This window comes from Artemia franciscana, chromosome 11 (genome assembly GCF_032884065.1).
Source record: "Artemia franciscana chromosome 11, ASM3288406v1, whole genome shotgun sequence".
NCBI classification, from domain to species: Eukaryota; Metazoa; Arthropoda; class Branchiopoda; order Anostraca; family Artemiidae; genus Artemia; species Artemia franciscana.
In genome coordinates this window covers 40,828,228-40,851,052 of record NC_088873.1, presented here as the reverse complement: position 1 = coordinate 40,851,052, position 22,825 = coordinate 40,828,228, and the positions used below count along the sequence as shown (strand labels likewise).

General features: G+C 34.9%; 1 protein-coding gene across 2 annotated transcripts in view; it reads left to right on the top strand.

Annotated features, from left to right (window-relative positions):
* LOC136033225 (fibropellin-1-like) overlaps nucleotides 1-22,825 on the top strand; it is a 176,045-nt gene that overhangs the window by 97,942 nt on the left and 55,278 nt on the right. For both annotated transcript variants that reach the window (XM_065713938.1, XM_065713937.1), the window contains exon 5: nucleotides 1,597-1,886. In XM_065713938.1, coding sequence (XP_065570010.1) covers nucleotides 1,597-1,886 — 290 coding nt within the window. The remainder of the gene's footprint in view (nucleotides 1-1,596; nucleotides 1,887-22,825) is intronic.

Genomic DNA, 22,825 nt, shown 5'->3' with positions numbered 1-22,825 from the left:
ATGGTTTCACTCTTGGCTGAAAATGGCTGAAATTTGGCTGAAAAGACAATTAAATTTTATTTTCCTTTTATCGGTGAGTTTGTCAATCAAGGCAGGTGGCACCACAAGGAACATTCAAAGAGGTCAAAATACTCAAATTATAATTCCTTTGAATTGATTATACTAGTTGTTATGCTAGAACATTTCAAGGGACTGCCCTTCCATGAACTTTAAAAAGAAAGTTCTTCTCCGTTTAATCGGAAAAACAAAATTCACAGCTTCTGATGATGTATGTTTCATTAAAACTTATATATCTATTTCTGGTACAAAGCGGGGGAAGTTAGATGGTTTTTCTAAGATTTCCGGAAGAGTAGGTGTCGGTTTTTAGTTTTCTGTCGTTTATTTGGATCTTTTATCTAAGCTCTACACGTTTTGGGAGCCGACCAAATAATTCTAAATAGTTCGGCCACATAAACTAAAAAGATTATAATGGATGAGATAGGGTAATCCCTAAGGTATTGTGTGGCCTTAATCTAATGTCAATACTAATTTTTGGATGCTACTGCCCAATCTTCGCAGTGATCTGTATCTCTGTAAAAAGGGTAAGCTTTTATCAGTTTCGCCACTGTCAAACTTTGAAGGTTGCTCTCGTACGATACTCGTCCTCTTCTGGAAGGAAATTAGCAACAAGCATTTGGACCGAGAAGGTCATAAAAGGGCCTTTTATGAAAACTTTTCATGCAAAATCTCCGAAGGTATATGGTATTTTTATTGTATTCCCACACTTCTCTTACCCCCTTACATATTTGCTATTTAAAAAAAAATATTTAAGGAGGTGGTCTTTCCTTTGTAGTAATTGAATCTTATAAACTTACCATCACAAAATATATGGGGACACCACAGTATGAAGAACGAGTAACTATCCTTCAAAGGTGCGCACAATAAATATTTTATGGTGGGGGAGTTATGCAGTATCTGTTTTTGCGAGGATGGAACATGGGAAGTCCAGCTAGTTTTTAAGGCTACTATTGTTCATTTGTTTCATGCCTTCACATTAAATTCACGCTATTTGGTGGCGTGGTAATACTATGTGCCTTTAATAATTATGTGCTGTAATAATTACGTGCTATTAATAAATATGTGCCATTAATATTTTTGTTAATATGTGATATTATGGATGCATTTTTAGTGTATAGTTATAGCAAAAGTAGCCCTCTGCATTAAACTTCATATTTAGATTACAAATTACAACTCTAGCCTGGAATTTTAAATATTGTCTACAAGTGGGATAAGGAATTTTAGAATATAATTTTTTGACTTAACAACTTGTACAACTGAATTGTTTCCAAAAGAAACTTAGTACAAAGGGACTCAATGCCATATCCAGATTAGATCGGGTGGGGGGGTAATTCATTATTTGAAACGCATCAAGATTTTGTTAATATGCATTTTTTACTTTTTACAAGTCGGGCCATTTTTTGTAAGGGTAGGGGGCTAAAATTGAGTACCTCCGCCTTCTGGATGCGACCTTGATGGGACTATAGGTTATTTTACTAACCAATTCACGCTTGTGTTATATAATCCTTTCGAAATTGCCATGTACTTGTATTTTTTCAGATTTCATTTTAATACTTCGGCGGAAAAAGGAGCTGTTTTAGGCACTGTTAAAGCTGTTGACAAAGATACTAACCTATACAATTCAAAAATTAGTTATTCAATTGCTTCCAGTAAGGCAGGATCAGACGATGATAGACTGCTGGAAATAAATCCAGAAACTGGTGATATTCACTTGAAAAAAGGATCACTCAATAAACACAAAGAAGATATTATCCTTGAAGTTGTTGCTACTGACTCAGGATCTCCGCAGAAAACGTCTTCAGTCCCAGTTATCTTCAAAGCGATAGCTCGTAAGTTTTAATATTCTGCGATATTTCGTACTTTAATATTAATATTCTGTGGTTTCTATTGGATAATTAACAATAATAAAAATACTATTTAAAATAACTTATCAGAGAATAAGAATTTAAAGAATTATAATAATTTATTAAATAATTAATAGTTACAATGATTAATAACATTAACTATTAGTAATTATTAACATAATATATGATACTTAATATTAGTAATACAGTCTAGAAATTTGTAAGATTTAGAAGGATTTGCCGCTTCGCTTTTGCGTTAAAATAAAAATATAGAATATCAAAGTCTGCAAAAATGTTAAATCCTTTAGCTGTTTCTAATTGGTTTAAAAAAATTCTTCCAATTATTAAATAGTTCGTGGTAACGAACTGTAAGTAAGGAGCGACCCAAGTCAATAGTAGTCGAATATCTAAAAAAACGGAATTTTGATAACAAGAGATACATCAAAAGATTCGAATTTTTATGCTGATTTCAGATATTTAAGCATCTTCAAGTTTAGTCTGACCAATCAAAAGTTGTGAGCCTAAAAAATTTACATTATTTTCGAAAAAGGGGGGAAACACCCCCTGAAAGTCGTATAATCTTAATCACACAAGTCGTATAATCTAATTATACCATCAGATTCAGCGTATCAGAGAGCCCTATTTTAGAGGTTTCAAGCTCCTATCTGCAAAAATGCGGAATTTTGTTTGTTTTTTTTTGCCAGAAAAACTATCACAGGTGTGTTTATTTATTTATTTTTATTTCCCAGGGGTAATCGTATCGACCCAATGCTCTTAGAATATCGCCAGAGGGCTCATTTGAACGGAAATTAAAAGCTGTAGTGCTGTTTAAGTGCTAAAAGTGCTAAAAAATTGGAGGGCAACTAGTCCCCCTCCCATGCTCATGGTTTTCCCAAGTTCCCAAGTTAGTGATTTGGTTCAGCCATTTTGTTCAGCATAGTCAAAAAATCTAATAACTATGTCTTTGAGGATGACTTAATCTCTCACAGTCCCCGGGGTAAGGGCTGAAAGTTATGAACTTTGCCCATAGTTTACAAGCAATGCTCTGGGTGCCGCAACTGTGAGCAGCTCACTTGAGTGCACCGAGTCAAGTGAGCAGCTCACTTGACTGCACCGAGTTATGTTTTTGCCACGGGCCCTGCCAAGTGTAATGAATTTTTATGTAGTATGTATTTTGATGTCTCTTTTAAGGCTTAAGCGTAACTCATAATCTCGGTTGTTCAACATGTGATCTGATATCTCCGTGAAGTACCATATTATGTAATAATTATTGCCTTATTTTGTATTCCATTTTTCAATAACAATGACAATCAAGACAAGTTAGCTAAAGTAGCAAACAGAAATGGCTTTTTTGGTTGCGCATCTCCGAAACAGTGTCATGTAGATCTCTATGTGTGTTCGAAATCCTTTATTCTTTTCGTGTCGTTAAATTAAAATTAAAAACTAGTTTTTTTAGCTGAAAGTAAGGAGTGACATTAAAACTTAAAACGAACAGAAATTACTCCGTCTATGAAAGGGGCTGATCCCTTCTCAACGCCCCGCTCTTTACGCTAAAGTTTGACTCTTTCCCTCAATTCTACTTTATTAAACAGTAAAAAACTTTAGCGTAAAGAGCGGGGTGTTGAGAAGGCAACAGCCCCTTTGATACACGGAGTAATTTCTATTCGTTTTAAGTTTTAATGTCGCTCCTTACTTTCAGTTAAAAAAAACTAGTTTTTTTTTAAAGTTAATTTCTGAACGTTTTTGAATTAATGCATGTTTGATTTTGGCTCTCCACATATAAATTATTAAAATGAAATTTGCATATTAGTTATTTTTCTGGCTAGATGGCTTTCTCTTAGGTTTGATCAGACGATTTTGAGTGGGATTTTGGGTGGGGGAGGAGGCCTAGTTGCCCTCCAATTTTTCAGCTACTTAAAAAGGCAACTAGAACTTTTAATTTTTAACGAACGTTTTTATTAGTAAAAAATATACGTAACTTAAGAATTAACTTACGTAACGAACTTCTATATTCGTACATTTTTGTTACATATATGGGGGGTTTGCTCCCTCGTTAATACCTCGCTCTTTACACTAAAGCTTAAATTTTGTCCCAATTCTTTAAGAATGACCCTGAACCAGAAAGGCCGTAGAATAAATAGTTGAAATTACTAAAAGTACTTTAGCGTAAAGAGCGAGGTATTTAGGAGGAGAAGAACCCCTCATATGCGTCATAATCTCTGTTCGTTTTAAGTTGTAATGCTGCTCCTTACTTTCAGTTGAAAAAAACTTTTTCATATTTATTTTTACATTTTTTTTTATAATAATACTAGAAAATCCTGCGCCCCCTTGATTGAATTTCTCTTCCCCCATGACATATTCCTCCAAGGAAAGATCCTCCTACATAGCCCCTCCCCTCAAACCCCCTCCCAAACCGAAAAAAAACCCTGAAAACGTCTGTACACTTCCCAATAACCATTACTGTATGTAAACAGTGATCAAAGTTTGTAACTTGCAGCCCCTCCCACGGGGACTGTGGGGGAGTAAGTCATCCCCAAAGACATAGTTATTATGTTTTTCGACTATGCTGAACAAAATGGATATCTCAAAGTTTTGATCCATTAACTTTAGGAAAAAATGAGCGTGGGAGGGGGCCTAGGTGCCCTCCAATTTTTTTGTCACTTAAAAAGGGCACTAGAAATTTTCATTTCCGTTAGAATGAGCCCTCTTGCGACATTCTAGGATCACTTGGTCGATACGATGACCCCTGGAAAAAAAAATAAAAAAAAAAAACACGCACCCGTGATCGATCTTCTGGCAAAAAAAAAAAAAAAATACGAAGTTCCACATTTTTTTAGATAGGAGCTTGAAACTTTTACAAGAGGGTTCTCTGATATGCTGAATGTGATGTTGTGATTTCGTTAAGATTCTACGACTTTTAGGTGGTTGTTTCCCCCTATTATCCAAAACAAGGCAAATTTTTCCAGGCTCGTAACTCTTTATGTGTATGACTAAATTCGATGAAACTTATATATATATTAAATAAAAAAACTAGATTTTTTAACTGAAAGTAAGGAGCGACATTAAAACTTAAAACGAACAGAAATTACTCCGTGTATGAAAGGGGCTGCTCCCTTCTCAACGCCCTGCTCTTTACGCTAAAGTTTGACTCTTTCTCTCAATTCTACTTTATTAAACAGTAAAAAACAGTAAAAAAAGCATAAAAATCCGGTTCTTTTAATGTATCTCTTAGTATCAACATTCTGTTTTTTAGAGTTTCGTTTACTATTGAGCCGGGTCGCTCCTTTCTACAGTTCGTTACCACAAACTGTTTGATTAAGCATTGTGGGTTCTGCTCGATGCTCCAAATCTCGCTTCGTATTGCTTGTTCGATTTCATTTCGAAATATCGCTTGTTTTAAGCAACTAGTGTTTTGTAAATTTTTCTATTTTCGCGCTTGAAGCGGGCATTAAGCCATGTCAGGACCGGATTTCGGCTTACAGATTCACTTTCTTTTCAACACCACCCGACTCTCGGTATTTCAAATCGTGTATCTACCAAATCTGAACTTTTTGTAACAAGCAAATGAGTTTTGTGCTTTTAGTGCATTTTTCAGCGATTGCCAAGGGGCTATAAAGCGATCATTCGCCTTTCTACCTGTGATTATTGGGTTCCCCATATTTTTTACTACATTATCTCCTTTTTTGGAGTTTCTTTAAACTTTCCATTAGTTTTGCGCTTTTTCCGTGCTTCTGAGCGCGCAAATTTGCGCTTTGACGCGCAAACTCGAGCTGCTGCTTGTAATCATCGGACTTCTAGTACTCTAAACTATGTTTTTGCCTGTTTTCGTATTACTTGGGATAGGCGCTCCTCTTTCGCGCTTTATGCGCTTTTTTAGCGCTCTATTGCTCGCTTCAGAGTGATCCCTTAATTTTTATATAGCCACCATTGGAATCGTCATATCTTAAAATGTACATTCAGAGGTGCTGGAGCTTCTACATCAGCTTCTGTAGAGATGATGGTAGACCTGCGCATTTTTTAGCGCTCCGGGCGCTTTAAGTTGCTTTAGAGCGCCCGCTTGGCGTTCTTCTCGTCACCATCAGATTCCCCGTGTTTTAGTCTGTATTTCCAAAAATTTTGGTGCTTCTTGCCAGAAGTGCCCGATTCTTATGCTTAAAGGCCCCACCAAATAGAAAACAGCCTGCTATGTGTGAACAATGGGCAAATTACATAACTGGTAGTCCTTTCCTCAGGGGCTATTTGGGGTCTTATCATTCCCAAAAGCATAGTTATTGGACCTTTCTATTATGTTGAATGAAATGGCCAACTCAAAATTTTGCTCGGATGTCTTTGGAGAAAAAGGGCATGGAAGGGGCTAATTAACCTCCAGTCTTTTTGGACACTTAAAAAGGGCAATAGAAGTTTTGATTTTTGTTCGAATGAGACCTCTCTCGATCTTATCTGACTATTGGTTCGATGCCATCATTCTTGGGAAAAAAATAAAATAAGAACAAAACAAATTAAGGCGCAGCTGTGATGGTTCTTCTGGCAAAAAATACGAAATTCCACGTTTTTGTAGATATGAGCTTGAAATCTCTACAGTAGAGTTCGCACATGGGCTAAATCTGATGGTTTGATTTCATTAAGATCACTTGACTTTTTTAGGGTGTTTTCCCTGTTTTTCAATCATCAGTCAAATTTTCTTAAGCTCGTAGCTTTTGATGAGTAAAATTAAACTTAATTAATTTCATACAAAACAATCCTTTTGAATTATCAATTACTATCAAAATTAGTTTTATTTCAGTTTTAGTTTCTATTGAACCGAGTCACTCCTTACTTACAGTTCTTTACCGCGAACTGTTTGAAACTAGAGTCGGTGCTTCGGTAACTTTAAAAAAAGATTCTGATTCTAATTACACGACCCTTCTGTTTCAGGAGTCGTTTTTAAAGAATTGAGACAAAAAGTCGAACTATAGCGTAAAGAGCAGGGCATTGAGGAAGGGGATGCCTACCTCATATATGGAATAATTTCTGTTCGTTTTAAGTTTTAACGCTGCTCCTTACTTTCAGTAGAAAAAAGTTTTTTTTATTTAATCTTATATAGGGAGTGTTTCCCCCCTTTCTCGAAAACCTAGCAAATTTTTTCAGGCTTGTAGTCTTTGATGGGTAACACTAAACTTAACGGATATTATATATTTGGAATCAGCAAAATTTCGTTTCTTAGATTTGCGATTACTATTGAGCCGTGTCGCTCCTTACTTACAGTCCTTTACCAAGAATGGTTTTTGAGGAAGCTGAGACTCTTTCAAAATTTATTTATGATTTTAGTTTTTAAATGTATTTTATCGATAAAATATGATAACATAATTTTATCTATCTTTTGTTTTATTTATCCGCTTAGGTTGCATTTAGTGCCTTCGCAAATTTCCTCGTTGTTCTCTTGTTTTATTAGATCTATTTCTTGTTTTATTAGACTCTCTAGTCGGACACATAAACTTCAATTGTTTCTGCATGGTTGCCAATACACTCGATTTAACAAATTAAGTGTCATCCCAGATTTGTCCATTTAGTGGAGTTGTCTAATTGTCAGAGTTGTCTAATATTTTGTTCTGGAAAATACACTGTGGTTATTTGCAAAGAATTGCACTTTTGCTCCGTATGTGGTTCTCAAATTACTCTCCGGTTAAAAAATTCTTTTTTAATTAGAAATATATAGGAATTCTGTTTGCTCTTACACAACTCCTGTGCACTGGAGGTGGAACGTAAAAAACATATTTAAGTTTGTCGATATTAAGGCACGCGGTTATGAACAGCAAAGAAAAGTACTGAGCAATCCCATGTATGGAAAAATTGCCGTACTAAAGTATGGTTTATTTATTATTTCCTTATAATATACCCTTATGCTTGTTTTTGATTTGTTTTTCTTTCATCTAAACATTTTTCCCTGAAATAGGAAAAAAGGGGGATTCAATTTATAATTCTATCTATCAAGAAGTTGTCTTATATTTTGGAGCTGATATTTAAAAGGAGAACCTATGTAAAAACTTGCACAATGTGAAAACTTTTGCTTAACAAAAAAAAAAAAAAAAAAAAAAAAAAAAAAAAAAAAAAAAAAAAAAAAAAAAAAAAAAAAAAAAAAAAAAAATCTACCTAGCATAAGGAACAATTTGTCACTATGATAATATAAATTCATATAAAAAATAAATTAAGTCATTTAGTTGTTGATGAACTGGAATCTTGATAGCTCAAAGTTGAAAGGGCTCCAAAACCTTCGACTTCACGAATAATTTGTGACATTCCCGGTGAACAGCGAAAAGCACAATATCAATTTTTCAAATTGTTCAAATGAATAGAAGCAAACCGAAAGTGAATTTAAACACGCATTATGCTGTGTTTTAGGGCCCAATGATCTGACCTTTTATACTCATCTCGGTGATTTTTGAACCCACATGCATGTCTTGAACCCTGCTATTTATTAATGAGTAGAGTGATTCAAAAAAGGTAATGGACACGCGGGGTTTTGCTGTCAACCGGGTATCTAGAGGTTTAAATTCGAGCTTTTATAACTCATGCCATGCATACAAGGGGGTGTATTGGGGTGTGGGGTTTTCAAATATAGAATATTTTTATATATACAGAGGTATAATCTATTTATGCTATACATAAAAGGGGATTAGAAAAAAATTCGAGTTATCATGATCTTTCTACATTTTTTTTTGTGTGTTCTAAAGTGTTCAGCTCACTCAATAGAATGTCAGAAAAGGTTAAAGGAGACGTTTGGCGGCGTATTTGATACCCTGAAATATTTTTTAAACGTTTCCAGTTTTAATGTAACCATTTACTATGATCAGGGAAAGTACTTTCTTTTCTTTTTTAATGTATGATTAAATATGGTTTTGTCGTCGAATAAATAAAAATCAATATAGACTGAATTAGTTTGAATTTCTTTTATCTGTAAAATGGACTTTAATCTCTTTCCTACGCTACACTGTAAAAATAAAGATTAATAAAATTTCTTTTTATTGTTATGTTTCCGCGGTTTTTCTCAAGCGAGGGGTTACTCTCTCTCAGAAATCATGTGTACCAGGCGGCGCGTACCAAGTGGAGTGGAACTGTGCGGCACAGGAGGTGTTCCGTTAATACAGCAAATGGTCGGGAGTCAGCACCACCTCGTTCTCAAGGTTATAAGAATGTATTTTTACGTAAGCATAGGCTTTCAGAGATGGTTGCCACAAAGAAGATTACTAGGGGGATTGAGGAAGAATCACAAGGGAAGAGTTCAAAATTCAAACGATCTGATTGGTTAGCCAGAAAAGACTTACTGCAAGTCTTTGATCGGAAATACCAATATGTAAATCGTTCGGCCCGTTGATGGTGTTATTCATCTGAATTGACCGACTATCGCTACCGAACTTTTTTACAACTCAAACTTTATATGTTAGTGACATGAGAAGTGCGTTAGTAGTGTGAACTTACCTTTTTTATCTTGAGCATTGTTTATCTTTGAATTTAGAGCATCCCTTTTACTCTCACCAAGGAAAAAATGGGTATGGCTAGGGGGGAGGGGCCGTCTTCCTTAGAAAACTCTTTTTTTTCTTATAAGAATCTACAAAAATCCAGTGTAGAACTAAGATGTGACAGAAGAGTGTACACTTTTCCCTCAGCCCAATTGGGCCGTCCCCCCCCCTCTAGAATAAAATCACCTTATGTGTCCCGATTTAGAAAATACCTTTTACTTAATGATAAATCTGGTTCATTATAATCACCGAACTACTTTTTTTGGAAAAATAGTGAAAGGAACGTAAAAATAAACACAGACCAAATCGAGGAATTTGTTTAACTTTTCTTTATCTTCAGTGGCAGACTTTTATCTTTTTATTATGCATTTTACATGATGTCATCTCCCGTTCGGTAGAGAGTTGCATATTTCATTTGTTTTAATACGTAAACTCTAGAAGAAATAATTTCAGATAATTTATTAGTTTATATTAATTTTTTTCAAGCAAACAAAATCAGTTGGTAGCATACCATAAGCGCGACTTGCGAGGGTGTGCCGCTAACATGGAAATAATACCAACTACAAATATATGGTATAGGGAGTTGGAGGGTGAAAAAATGCACCAGGAAATAAAACATGAGTAAAATACTCCGAAAAAAACACAGAATATAATGATCCAGATGCAAAAATAACCTTAAAAAACTAATAAAACCATTTAAAAACAAAACAACAACTCTATAAATATATTAAATAAAAAACAAGTTTTTTAACTGAAAGTAAGGAGCGACGCTCTTTGCGCTAAAGTTTGACTCTTTCTCTCAAATCTACTTTTTAAAGCAGTGAAAAACTTTAGCGTAAAGAGCGGGTTGTTCAGGAGGGCAACTTACGTTTGGCAACTTTGCGATCTAAGACTACTGTATACTTCCTTCTCCTGGTACTTTATAGTTTGGAGGATGGTGCATAAGACACAGCTCCGCAGGGTAACCATCTCAAAGCCAACTAACGTGCTTAACCTAACATGATTTTTTCTAGTTAATTTAGGCCTACTTTTGCAGATAGGATTTTAACTGTGAGTAACTCGTGAAAGCAAAAAATATTGATTATTGCTTACAGAGAAATTTCCGCTTTAGTTCTATTGTATTCCAGATCAGTATTATAAAATATTCACTTTTCTTTGAAATTGTCTTCTCTTGAAGTTTTTTTTCCAGTTTTGTCTCAAAATAGATGAACACAATTTTTTTTAAAGCGATGTAAGTCAAAATGGCAAAACTAAGTTCTGTTTTAGAATTATTTTTAACTTACATTTTAAAATTATTAGCCCTTACCATGGGCCGTATTTAAAAGCTTTGAGAAAGGTTAACTAGCAAGCAGTACAAAGAGTATGACTTATTAGATAGTAAACTTCTGCTAGGATAGAAAAGGAAATCACTTACGCCATCTAGCATTGGGCATTTTTTATAACACGACACTGCAGCGACGCCATCTAGTGACGGGCATTTTTTTTAACATGTCACTGCTGCATGCTTGTATTTTCAAGTTCTTTAATATACATGGGAGGATAATGAAATTTTCTCCCCAGTAGGCCCGCCATCTCAAAGTCAACTAACTTTCTTAACATACCAGGATTTTCCTTACTTTGCATGGACGAGATTTTGATTTTAAATAATTCTTGAAAATAAAAAATGCTGCTTATCACTTACTGAGTCAAGCTATAGGTAAAGTTTTTAGATTTACTTCCATAATTTATTAATTGGTTATCGAGAAACTCGAAATTTTTTTGTTGGTGCTATCTGGCTTTTCTTAACTTAATATAAAATCACTTAATGCTAAAAACCATCTAGAGGTCGAATCTGCTTGGCACTGTCTACATCGCAGATGACACTTGATCCGTTATTACGTAACGTAATTAAAAGTCATAAAAGTTGTACTAGTGTCAACTTCAACGGTGCAATGTGAACGAGCCATTAGTAGAGTCAAAATTGTAATAATTTTTTTCTTGTATTTAATGTGGTATTATTTTGACCTACTAAAAACAACATTTAGACGCAGTAAAAATCAAAACTGTGTTTTTCTGAATTTATAGGTCGTGTAATAATGATATTCAAAACATTAATGGCTTGAAACTATAAAAGTATATGCATAACAGATAATGTTTTCGCTGAGTGAGCAGGTCTAAAACACCAGGATATTAAAGTATATGGCTCTTTTCACATACTACACAAATTTAATGATTCCTTTCGTGCTTCTGATTATGATTAAATTTAATGGTTTCTCTCCAAGTATCCATTAAAGCTTATCACGTTTTCAATACTGAATGATCAGTTATTTGAAAAGAGAACATCCAAAGATGGAAGCCAATTGTCAAGGGTGATTTCACTGATGGATATACCTTTGTTCGTTTCACTTAGCCCTTCGACGGAATAGAGAATTTATGTATTTATTGACATTATTACCGACAGTAATATTTATTTTAAGTAATATTTTTATTTTAATATTTTATTTAATATTAAGTAGAATTTATTGACATTTTTACCAACAGTACAGTGTTCGCGCCTCATTCTCAGTTGATATATAGTATTTTCCCTTCTCTGTTATCCTTTTTCTCGGTACTTACGTGTTATCCCGACCACACTCAAGCTCTTGTAAAACCGGTTTCTCTGTCCCCATTCGGAGATAATTAGCTTAGCCTTAGTAAGATAAACTACTATGCAGGGATGTTTTGATTAAATATTTAATATATAGAGTTGACTAGGTCAGGTATTTAATTTAACGCGTTTCACGTTTCCACAATTTTTCTACTAAACTGTAATATTTTCATCAGATTTTGGTATATTTAATTGAGTGTGGTCGGAATAACACACAAGAAACTTTTTCTATTTTAACGTTGTTGTTGACAGAAAAGATGAATCGAATACTGTATTTGGAAAAGGTCAAAATTTATGAAGACAAAGCTAAAATCAAGCGAGACTCAGATAAATGATTGTGTTTTATATTATGTTTAATCAGTTATTTGAAAAGAGAACATACAAAGTTGTATGCTCACTGTCAACGGTGATGTCGCTGATGGATTTACTAGACCCTCGTTTGTTTCATATATAACAGAGAATTCATGTGTTTGAATCATGTTTTTTCGGTGGCGCAGTGTTCGACTCATTCTCCGTCAAATTTTTTATATTTTTCGGAAAAGGTGAATCGAATGAAAAAATGTTCGTAATGACGAAGGTAGAATCAAGTGAGGATTAAATCTGATCATGTCTCAAATTCTATTTTGATCGGTTGTAGGAAAACAGATGATACAAGTATTGCGACTGTCAAAATCCATCTCTCTTATCAATCCACTAAATCTGAACTTGTCTTATATTCCGTTTTAATCAGTTATTTCGAACGAGAGCAAACAAGGATGTATGTTCTCTGATGGATCCACTAGTTCTGATCGTAAAGTAAAGGCTAGTAAAGGCTCACTAAGTTTTGTGGTAGAACAGACGAAAAAAATGGCTGGAGTAATGTCTATAATAATCCTAAGTTATAATAAAAGATTTCAAGTAAACTATAGACCATCAAAAATCTATAAACTGTGTAGTTATATGAACTATAGTGGTCTGTAAACAATAGACCACCATAAAATATCGATTCCTATAAACCAAAGAGATATGTTTCACCGTATCAGTATGATTATTATTTCGAGATGTAATCTTAAAATTGACACTAAGGGCGTTTACTGACAATAATTACTGTCAAAACATTATGCAAACGGTTTTCTTTTAAGATCCATCTCGGAGAACAGAAAAAACTAAGCTCCTGACTATGATCTCCTGGAAGAAGGATTAATGAGAGAACTACCACATATAATCAGAGAGTCGCCTCATTCAAATAGTGTTCCAGCTATTGGCCAATGTGCCGACTTGTGGTAATATATTCGTTATAGGAAGATTCTGCTTTCCCAGACAAACGTTTTCTTTGTCGATGTGGCGAACCAGATTCAAATACTATTGTGGTGAAACATAAAGAATTATAAAGCTTATGTTATTTGGTACTGCACGAGAAGAATTAAGTAAAAAAGGAAACGCATCACTGCTACCCATGCGAAAAAAAAAATATTTTCCTTGTGGCTTAAAATACGGGCTGTAATTTTCCTAAGTGGCGTTTCGATAATTCCAGTGGCGCAGTTTTCATTTGATGCGACATCATTTTATGGGTTTCAGGCTATTTTTCGAAATTTCCACATATTTGTTTTCGCACGAACTTTTTTCATTAAGATTTGTCGACATAATAAGTTACCATTACTGAATCGGCTTCAAATGGTGATTCTTCCTCATATGACAGTTTTTTTTTAGCGTTTTTAAATTTTCGTCTACTATGGGCTAGAGTTCGTTACAAATAGCTCTAATGCCCTGAATAACCCATATGAATATCCAAGAAGGTTTTATGCTAAACCTCCAAAAGCCGAGTCTACATCTAAGCAAATGCTCCTGCAGACTTGGGAATAGTAACAAGTATTTCAAACTTTCAGTCTACTTTGACCTGCCTTGCCCAAATACCAGCCAGTGTCGTAAAAAAGGAAATTTTATGGAAGTAAGAGAGCTTAGACTTCTGAAGTTGGAAATCCTGAACTGGCGCTCATACTGAGAGGAGCCTTTGAGTCCATTTATCAAATCTCAAGGTTCTCACAGTTTCACAGTTAATTTATTACATACTTCCATGTATTATTGGCGTTGCTTATACCTTCTTCCTGTTCTTCTTGAAACTAATCTCCGCGTACGGGTCTGGATCAGATTAGTTTTTAGGACTATTTATCCTAAAAATGTATCTTTGGAATCTCATTTTCCTTTGGCTGCTTCAAAACTGCCATTTCATTCATAAAAAAACTAATATTTATTTTCGCTACTTTGATACAACTGTTCTTATTACCTTACCCTTCCCCATCGAACAGTCTTGTACACGTCTCATGCGTATCAGGAAAATTAAGCAAAATATCGTGAGAGCCGCCTGATGCGTGCGAAATAATTAGAAATATTTTTAGATAATATCTATAATATCTATATTGACTTCAACTTCAAATTCTAAAGACTGGTACCAAGGCCATATCCAGGGGGGTAGGGGGGTTTGAACCCCCGCCCCCAAATGTTTGTCCGACTCGTAAAATATGACAAAATGCATATAAACAATTTTTTGTGCTTTATTAAGTATTTTTGTGTACCCCCCCTCTCCGCCGAACAAACCTTGTGTAGAATAACTCCGAAAAAAATCTTGGATACGGCACTGACTGGCACTAATTTGAATAACAGATCACCTATTGAAAAAGAGGGTTTTATGCTAACCAAACGCTGCACTACGACACGGACGACTTTTATATATCATAGATTGACTTTAATTAGCCTGTCCTAATAAGTTGTGACATTAAAAGTGCGCGGATAAGACAGGTAACCCTGAAAGCTTTTGGACCCATGACTCGAAATCTTGAGATTGTTCATCTGTTCCCAGACAAGTAGCCTATATATATATATATATATATATATATGTATATAGAATCTATTTATTAGTAGAATGTTATTTATTCTACTTATAAAAATGTAATGTATTCTTTATAAGTACTTTTTTTACCATTTGGAGGATATGTAAAGAAATTTTCCGTTAATTGCACTTTGCCCTAAGTTTTGGTCCTTCCCAAATTACGATAGAATTTTTGCTTACGTACCTGTTGTGAAGATCCTTTACGAGTTCCACAGAAAAGCAATTAAAAATGAATTAGAACATTCTCAAATCTGGCCTTAAGAAAGCCAGCATCGCTGTGTTTGTTTTAGCTATTTCTAATGTTTTGTATAAAAAAGATTCGTGGTTGGTTTTTCAAATATCCAGGAGAAACAGAATCTGTAACCTCTCAATCAACAGCCGTACTCGATAGATCATTTACACAATAAATTGGGCGTTTTTAGGTTTTTGAAAGAGCTGTGGGTAATAAAGCTATCTTTGGAGCCAATGTGCTATTCCACTGGGGTGACTATTGAGGAGAGTTAAAACTGGAAAAATACCTGATAACTACCTGAAACAGAGCGACTTAGAGACCTACCACCCGAACATGAAGCTTCATGTTTCACGAACAATTTCGCACCATAATTTTATTTTTTTTTCCCGTATAGTTAGACCATTTTTTACATTTTTTTTTTAATTTGGCCTTTGTAGAATGCCACCCCACCCCCCGAAAAAAACAAGTAATTCAAGTATACCTAGAATGATTGCCAAAAATCGTCCAATTCGGCTAGGATATAATCGTAAGGAAGAATTTAAAGGAAATTCATACTTTTTGGGAGGGGGTAAAGAGGAAAGCTTGAAATAGATTAAGATGGAAGGAGAGCGTACACGGCTTTGTTAACCTCAAGCGAATTGGTGCTGCAGTTAGTTTATATTAGTGTAGTAGTAGTACCAGGCTTATGCCTTTAAGACCCCAAATGGAACTTGTATTAAAAATAGCTACACTTTTGGCCAAGAACGATTCCGAGAATCATCATGGCTACGCTTACCACAGTACCTTACCACAGTTGTCCTCAGCCTTGTTATTAAATTGCTGTAGTTAGTAGACCTTTTGGAGTTCAAAATTAACTCTGCGATCGATGTATTTTTTCTCTGTTTAAAGACAAATCTTACTTTATGTAACAGGTAAGTGTCTGTAACTTCCAGTCAATTAATAACCTGAAAATAATCACGTAATATTACTCAAGGGTTACCCGAAGACTGAAGCCAAACGAGTGTTTCTTAATGTACCAGCAATCGGTTTCTGTCGTCACAAGAGTGTATACATTTTTTAATTTTTTGTCAAGTCATACTGCACATGTTAAATAATGTAAAAGTCCTAGTTTTGAATGTTTGGGCCAAGACGTTCAACTGTAATTTGGCTGGAATCATCAACATATTGCTTCTGCATTAAAAAAAAAAGAAAAAAGTATGTGTCAAAGTAAGGCCGTTGTCTGCAATTCCCTCTTATGTTCATTTTATTAAAATGGATTTAAAATAACCCAAATTTAGGCTTTTTTGAGACACTTATTTTTACTTCGCTAACAGAAGGTCATGTAATGCGGGTTTCAAATATACTACTACTACCACTAACAACTCACCGCAGCACCTAGCCGTTTGAGGCCAATACAGCTACGCACTCTCATCCTCCATCTCAATTTATCCAAAGCCTCCCTCTTTACACCCTCCCAGGAAGTTGCCATTTCCTTTAAATATTTTCTGCCACCCCAACCGTGGACGAACTGCTTTCCGATTAGCCCTAGACGGTTGGCTGAAAAGGATAATCTTTGGCAATCTGTCATCCTTCATCCGCAGAACGTGCCCTAGCCACCTTTAACTTTTTCTCATTATAGCCGCAGAAAGAGGGATTGGACCACCCTTTTCGAACAGCCTACTGTTTGAAATACGGTCAGTAAGCTGGGTACCCAGAACAATCCGTTGGTTATTTCTCTGAAAAACATCTAGAAAATGTTCATCCATTTTTCGGAGTGCCCATGCTTCAGATGCATATTTGACCATTGTCATCACTGTAGCTTCCAATATTCTGATCTTGGTTCGCAGACTTATCCTCCTATTCTTTCAAACTTTTTTTAGCTGTTAAAAAACACCCTGACCTTGGCTATTCTACTTTTAACATCTTCACTGCTCCCACGACTGTGCGAATAATTAAATAAAAAAACAAGTTCTTTTAACGGAAAGTAATAACCGGCATTAAAACTTAAAACGAACAGAAATTACTTCGTAAACGCTAAAGTTTGACTCTTTCTCTTAACTCTACTTTTTAAAATAGTAAAAAACTTCAGCGTCAAGAGCGGGGCGTTGATGAGGAAGCAGCCCCTTTCATATACGAAGTAATTTCTGTTCGTTTTAAGTTTTAATGCCGCTCCTTGCTTTCCGTTAAAAAAACTTTTTTTTTATATTTAATTTCTGAATGTTTTTGAATCAATGTATGTTTTGATTTTGGCTCTCCGCAGATGAATAATTAAAACGAAATTTGCATATTTATTTTTTTTGGCTAAATTGATTTCTCATAGTTTTGATCGAACGATTTTGAGAAAAAAAGGAGCGGGGGAGGAGGCCTAGTTGCCCTCCGATTTTTTGGTTACTTAAAAAGACAACTAGAACTTTTAATTTTTTACGTTTTATATATATACGTAACTTACAAATTAGCTTACGCAACGAACTTCTGTATTATCATGTTTTTATTACGTATATGGGGGGAGGACTCACCCCCTCGTCAGTATCTCGCTCTTTACACTAAAGCTTAAATTTTGCCCCAATTTCTTAAGAATGACCCCTGAATCACAAAAGCCGTAGAATAAATAGTTGAAATTACTAAAAATACTTTAGCGTAAAGAGCGGGGTTTTAGGAGGAGATGAGCCCATCATATGCGTAATAATTTCTGTTCGTTTTAAGTTTTAATGCTTCTTCTTACTTTCAGTTGAATAAACTTTTTCATATTCATTTTTTCATTGTTTTTTTTAATAATGCTAGAAAATCCTGCGCTCCCTTCATGAAAATTTTCTTCCACCACGACAAATTCCTCCAAGGAAAGTTTCTCCAACATATCTCCCTCTTTTCAACGCCCCTCCAACCTAAAAATCCCCCTGAAATCGTCTGTACACTTCCAAATAACCATTACTATGTGTTAATATTTGTGATTTGGTAAAATTTATAATATTTAGTTTACCTATTGTTGCTAAAGGGAGGGATATATTAATAGGATATGCTTGTTTTGGTTTTACTTGGTTGTTTTACATTTGCTGGGGTTTTTTTTCATAGGCATGTATTTTGGGGGTGATACCTGACGCGGGGATGCCATGGATATTCTGTGGTAGCCACAACACTGTGCTGGGTAGAGAATTTAGAGTGGCGAAACCCTATATAGGCCAGTGTATTCTCCTGATGAGCCCTTATGTTGGGTGTTGCCTCTGAATTATTTGTCTATATTATTTTTTCTATTGTTCGGTAAATGACGACTTATACTTATTGACGAAATGACTGCCTGTCCATGGATTATTCTTTATGGTTGATTGTGTGTGGCTATGCTGTTTGACCTATGTGATTGTATGGATGAGTAGGGTTAAGGCCTCATTCAAGTGCTGGTCTATATTAATCACTAATTTAGGAAAACAGTCTTCATTTTTTCCTTCTGTCTCTTTTTTTTTTTTTTTTTTTTTTTTTTTTTTTTTTTTTTTTTGTGTTTGTGCTGTAGCATTGGTGATTTCTCTTTTCATGATATGTAAGCACTGGTCAAAGTTTGTAACTTGTAGCCCCTCCCACGGGGACTGTTGGGGAGTAGGCCGCCCCCAAAGACATAGTTATGAGGTTTTTCGACTACGATGAATAAAATGGCTATCTCAAAATTTTGATCCGGTGACTTTGGGGAAATAATTAGCGTGGGAGGGGGCCTAGATGCCCTCCAAATTTTTTGGTCACCAAGAAAAGGCACTAGAACTTTTCATTTTCGTTAGAATGAGCCCTCTCGCAACATTCTAGCACCACTGGGTCAATACGATCACCCCTGGGGAAAAAAAACAAACAAATAAACACGCATCCGTGATCTGTATTCTGGCGAAAAATGCGAAATTCCACATTTTTATAGATAGGACTTTGAAACTTCTACAGTAAGGTTTTCTGATACGCTGAATCTGATGGTGTGATTTTCGTTAAGATTCTATGTCTATGTAAATATCTATGTATAAGATTCTATTCTTATATTAAACACCTTTAGGAGGTGTTTACCCCTTATTTTCGAAAATGAGGCAAATTTTCTCAGGCTCGTAACTTTTGATGGGTAGAACTAATCTTCATGAAACTTGTATATTAAAAATCAGCATTAAAATGCGATTCTTTTGATGTCACTATTGGTATCAAAATTACAGTTTCGGTTTTCGGTTTTTTAAAGTTTCGGTTACTATTGAGCCGAGTCGCTCCTTACTACAGTTCGTTACCACGAACTGTTTGATACTACCAAGGTAAGTGAATATGTCAACCTGATCAATCATTTTTTTTTCTTCAGAATACTGGGCGGAGTCGCCGATAAAAATGGGCAAAAATACATATAAAATCAGGCACTTTGATTTTAGCACTAAGGTACTACATCCTCTAATTTCAAATAAGTACATCAAAATACACATTATATTCGACCGCCAAAACGCTTGATAATTGCAATAATGATCCCTCTTATGGAGGATCATCCCAATGATTAAAAAACTAATGAAAACACTGAAGAAACCTATGTTTTCCCCTTGTTTTCTGGGAATGTTTGCCATTTTACTGGAAATATGTTTTGTGAATTTGAATCAAACAGTTCGTGGTAACAAACTGTAGTAAGGAGCGACCCGGCTCAATAGTAACCGAAAGTCGAAAACGAAAATTTTACCACAATAGTTACGTCAAAAGAATTGTATTTTAATGCTGATTTTAAATATATAAGTTTCATTAAATTTAGGCTTACCCATCAAAAGTTACGAGCCTGATAAAATTTGCCTCGTTTAGAAAATAGGGGGAAATACCCCTTAAAAGTCATAGAATCTTAACGAAAATCACACCATTCGATTCAACGTTTCAGAGAACCCTACAGTAGAAGTTTCAAGCTAATATCTACAAAAATGTGGAATTTTGCATTTTTTGCCACAAGACAGATCACGGATGCGTGTTTATTTGTTTTTTTTTTCCCGGGGCTGATCATATCGATCTAGTGGTCCAAAAATGTCGTGTGAGGGTTCATTCTAACGAAAATTAAAGTTCTAGTGCCCTTTTTAAGTACCCCAAGAAACTGGAGGGCATCTAGGCCCCCTCCCACGCTAATTATTTTCCCAAAGTCACCGGATCAAAATTCTGAGATTGGCTTTTTATTCAACATAGTCGAAAAACCTAATAAGTGTGTTTTTGGGACGCAAAACTTATTCCCCCACAGTCCCCGTGGGAGGGGCTGCAAGTTACAAACTTTTACCGGTGTTTACACATAGCAATGGTTATTGGGAAGTGTACAGACGCTTTAAGTGGGATTTTCTTGGTTGGGGAGAGGGTTTGAGGGGAGGGAGTTATAAGGGGGTAATTTTCTTTCAGAAACAGAGTTTCTTAGCATTTTTTAAAGAAGAATAAAAAAATAAATATGAAAAAGTTTTTTCAACTGAAAGTAAGGAGCAGTATGAAAACTTAAAGCAAACAGAAATTATTACGCATATGAGGGGTACACCTCCTCCTAATACCTCGCTCTTTACGCTAAAGTAATTTTATTAATTTCAACTATTTATTCTACGTCCTTTGTGATTCAGGGGTCATTCTTAAGGAATTGGGACAAAATTTAAACTTTGGTGTAAAGAGCAAGGTATTAACGAGGGGGTGAGCCCCCTCATATAAGTAATAAAAACACACGAATATAGAAGTTCGTTGCAAAAGTTAATTCGTAAGTTACGTATATTTTTACTAATAAAAATGTTCGTAAAAAATTAAAAGTTCTAGTTGCCTTTTTAAATAGCCAAAAAATTGAAGGGTACCTAGGCCTACTCCCCCGCTTTTTTTCTGAAAATCGTCCAATCAAAACTGTGAAAAAGCCATTTAGCCATAAAAATAAATTAATATGCAAATTTTGTTTCAATTATTCATGTGCAGTGAACCAAAATCAAAACATGCATTGATTCAAAAAAATTTCAGAAATTAAATAAAAAAAAACAAGTTAAATAAAAAAAAAACGCCCCGCTCTTTACGCAAATTTTTTTTTACTGTTTTAAGAAGTAGAGTTGATAGAAAGAGTCAAACTTTAGCGTAAAGAGTGGGGCGTTGAGGAGGGAACAGCCCCTTTCAGATACGGAGTAATTTCTGTTCGTTTTAATTTTTAATCTCGCTCCTTACTTTCAGTTAAAAATTTAATCTCAGGGACAGGGCTACCATTTATTGAACCTTTTCCCAAGATCTTTCAATCCTAACCTTGGGACCCTGGGAGAAATGATGAATTAAAATTTATCTCAAAAGTATACTACCTATATATATATATATATATATATATATATATATATATATATATATATATATATATATATATATATATATATATATATATATATATATATATATATATATATATATGGGGAAATTTAATCTCAGGAACAAGGCTACCATTTATTGAACCTTCTCCCAAGATCTTTCAATCCTAACTTTGGGACCCTGGGAGAAATGATGAATTAAAATTTATTTCAAAAGTATACTACCTATATATATATATATATATATATATATATATATATATATATATATATATATATATATATATATATATATATATATGTATATATATATGTGTGTGTGTGTGTGTGTGTGTGTGCTATGTACAAGAATAATGCTGCTGCGGTTAATATAGGAAATGAGGTTATCAACTGCTTTTGTGTTAAATCAGGAGTTAGGCAGGGTTGTGTTCTATCCCCCTTTACATGGATCATTTTGATGGACTTCGTTTTAAGGAGTACAAGAAAGGCAATTGGAGACCACGGAATCAAATGGGGAGGAAAAACTCTTCTGGGCTTAGATTATGCTGATGATTGAAGCATATTAGATGAAAGTGCGAGCAAAATGAATGAATTTTTAGATGTTTTGCGAGTTCAGGGTGCTAGAATGGGTTTGAAAATTAATGTTAAGAAAACTAAGTCACTAAGGCTAGGAATAAGTGAAGATGAAAAGGTGACGTTGGGTAACAAAAAGATACATCAGGTGGGCAGTTTCACTTACCTTAGTAGTATTATTAGTGAAGACGGTGGGAGCAGTGAAGATCCTAAAAGTAGAATAGCTAAAGCTAAGAGTTTTTTTTCACAGTTAAATTTTTTTTGGAAGAATAGGAAGATAAGTCTGCAAACCAAGACTAGAATATTGGAAGCAACAGTGATGACAATGGTCAAATATGGCTCTGAAGCATGGGCGCTCTAAAAAGTGGATACAAATTTACTAGATGATTTCCCGAGAAATTGCCTACGGATTATTCTGGGTTCCTGGCTGACTGACCGTATTTCAAACAGTAGGTTTTACGAAAAATGTGGTTCAATCCTGCTTTCTAAGGCTATAATGAAAGAAAGGTTGAGATGGCTAGGCCACGTTCTGCAGATTAAGGATGTCAGATTGTCCTTTTTGGACAACCGTCTTGGGCTACATGGAAAGTAGGTCGTCCTCGTCTTGGGTGGGAGGATGTCATAATTACAGATTTAAAGGAAATGGGAACTTCCTGGGAGGGTGTAAAAAGCTTGAATAGATTAGATTGGAGGAGGAGCGTGCGTAGCTGTGTTGGCCTCAGGCGTTCAAACCTGTATGCTTTATCACGTTGCGAGTTGATTTTATCCAACAAAAAAAAAACTAAATTCAAAATATTCGGGTATTTTTCTATTTTGAATTAAAATATTAAAATAATTGCTCAGGCAATGTAAATATTTTTACAATTTACATAAT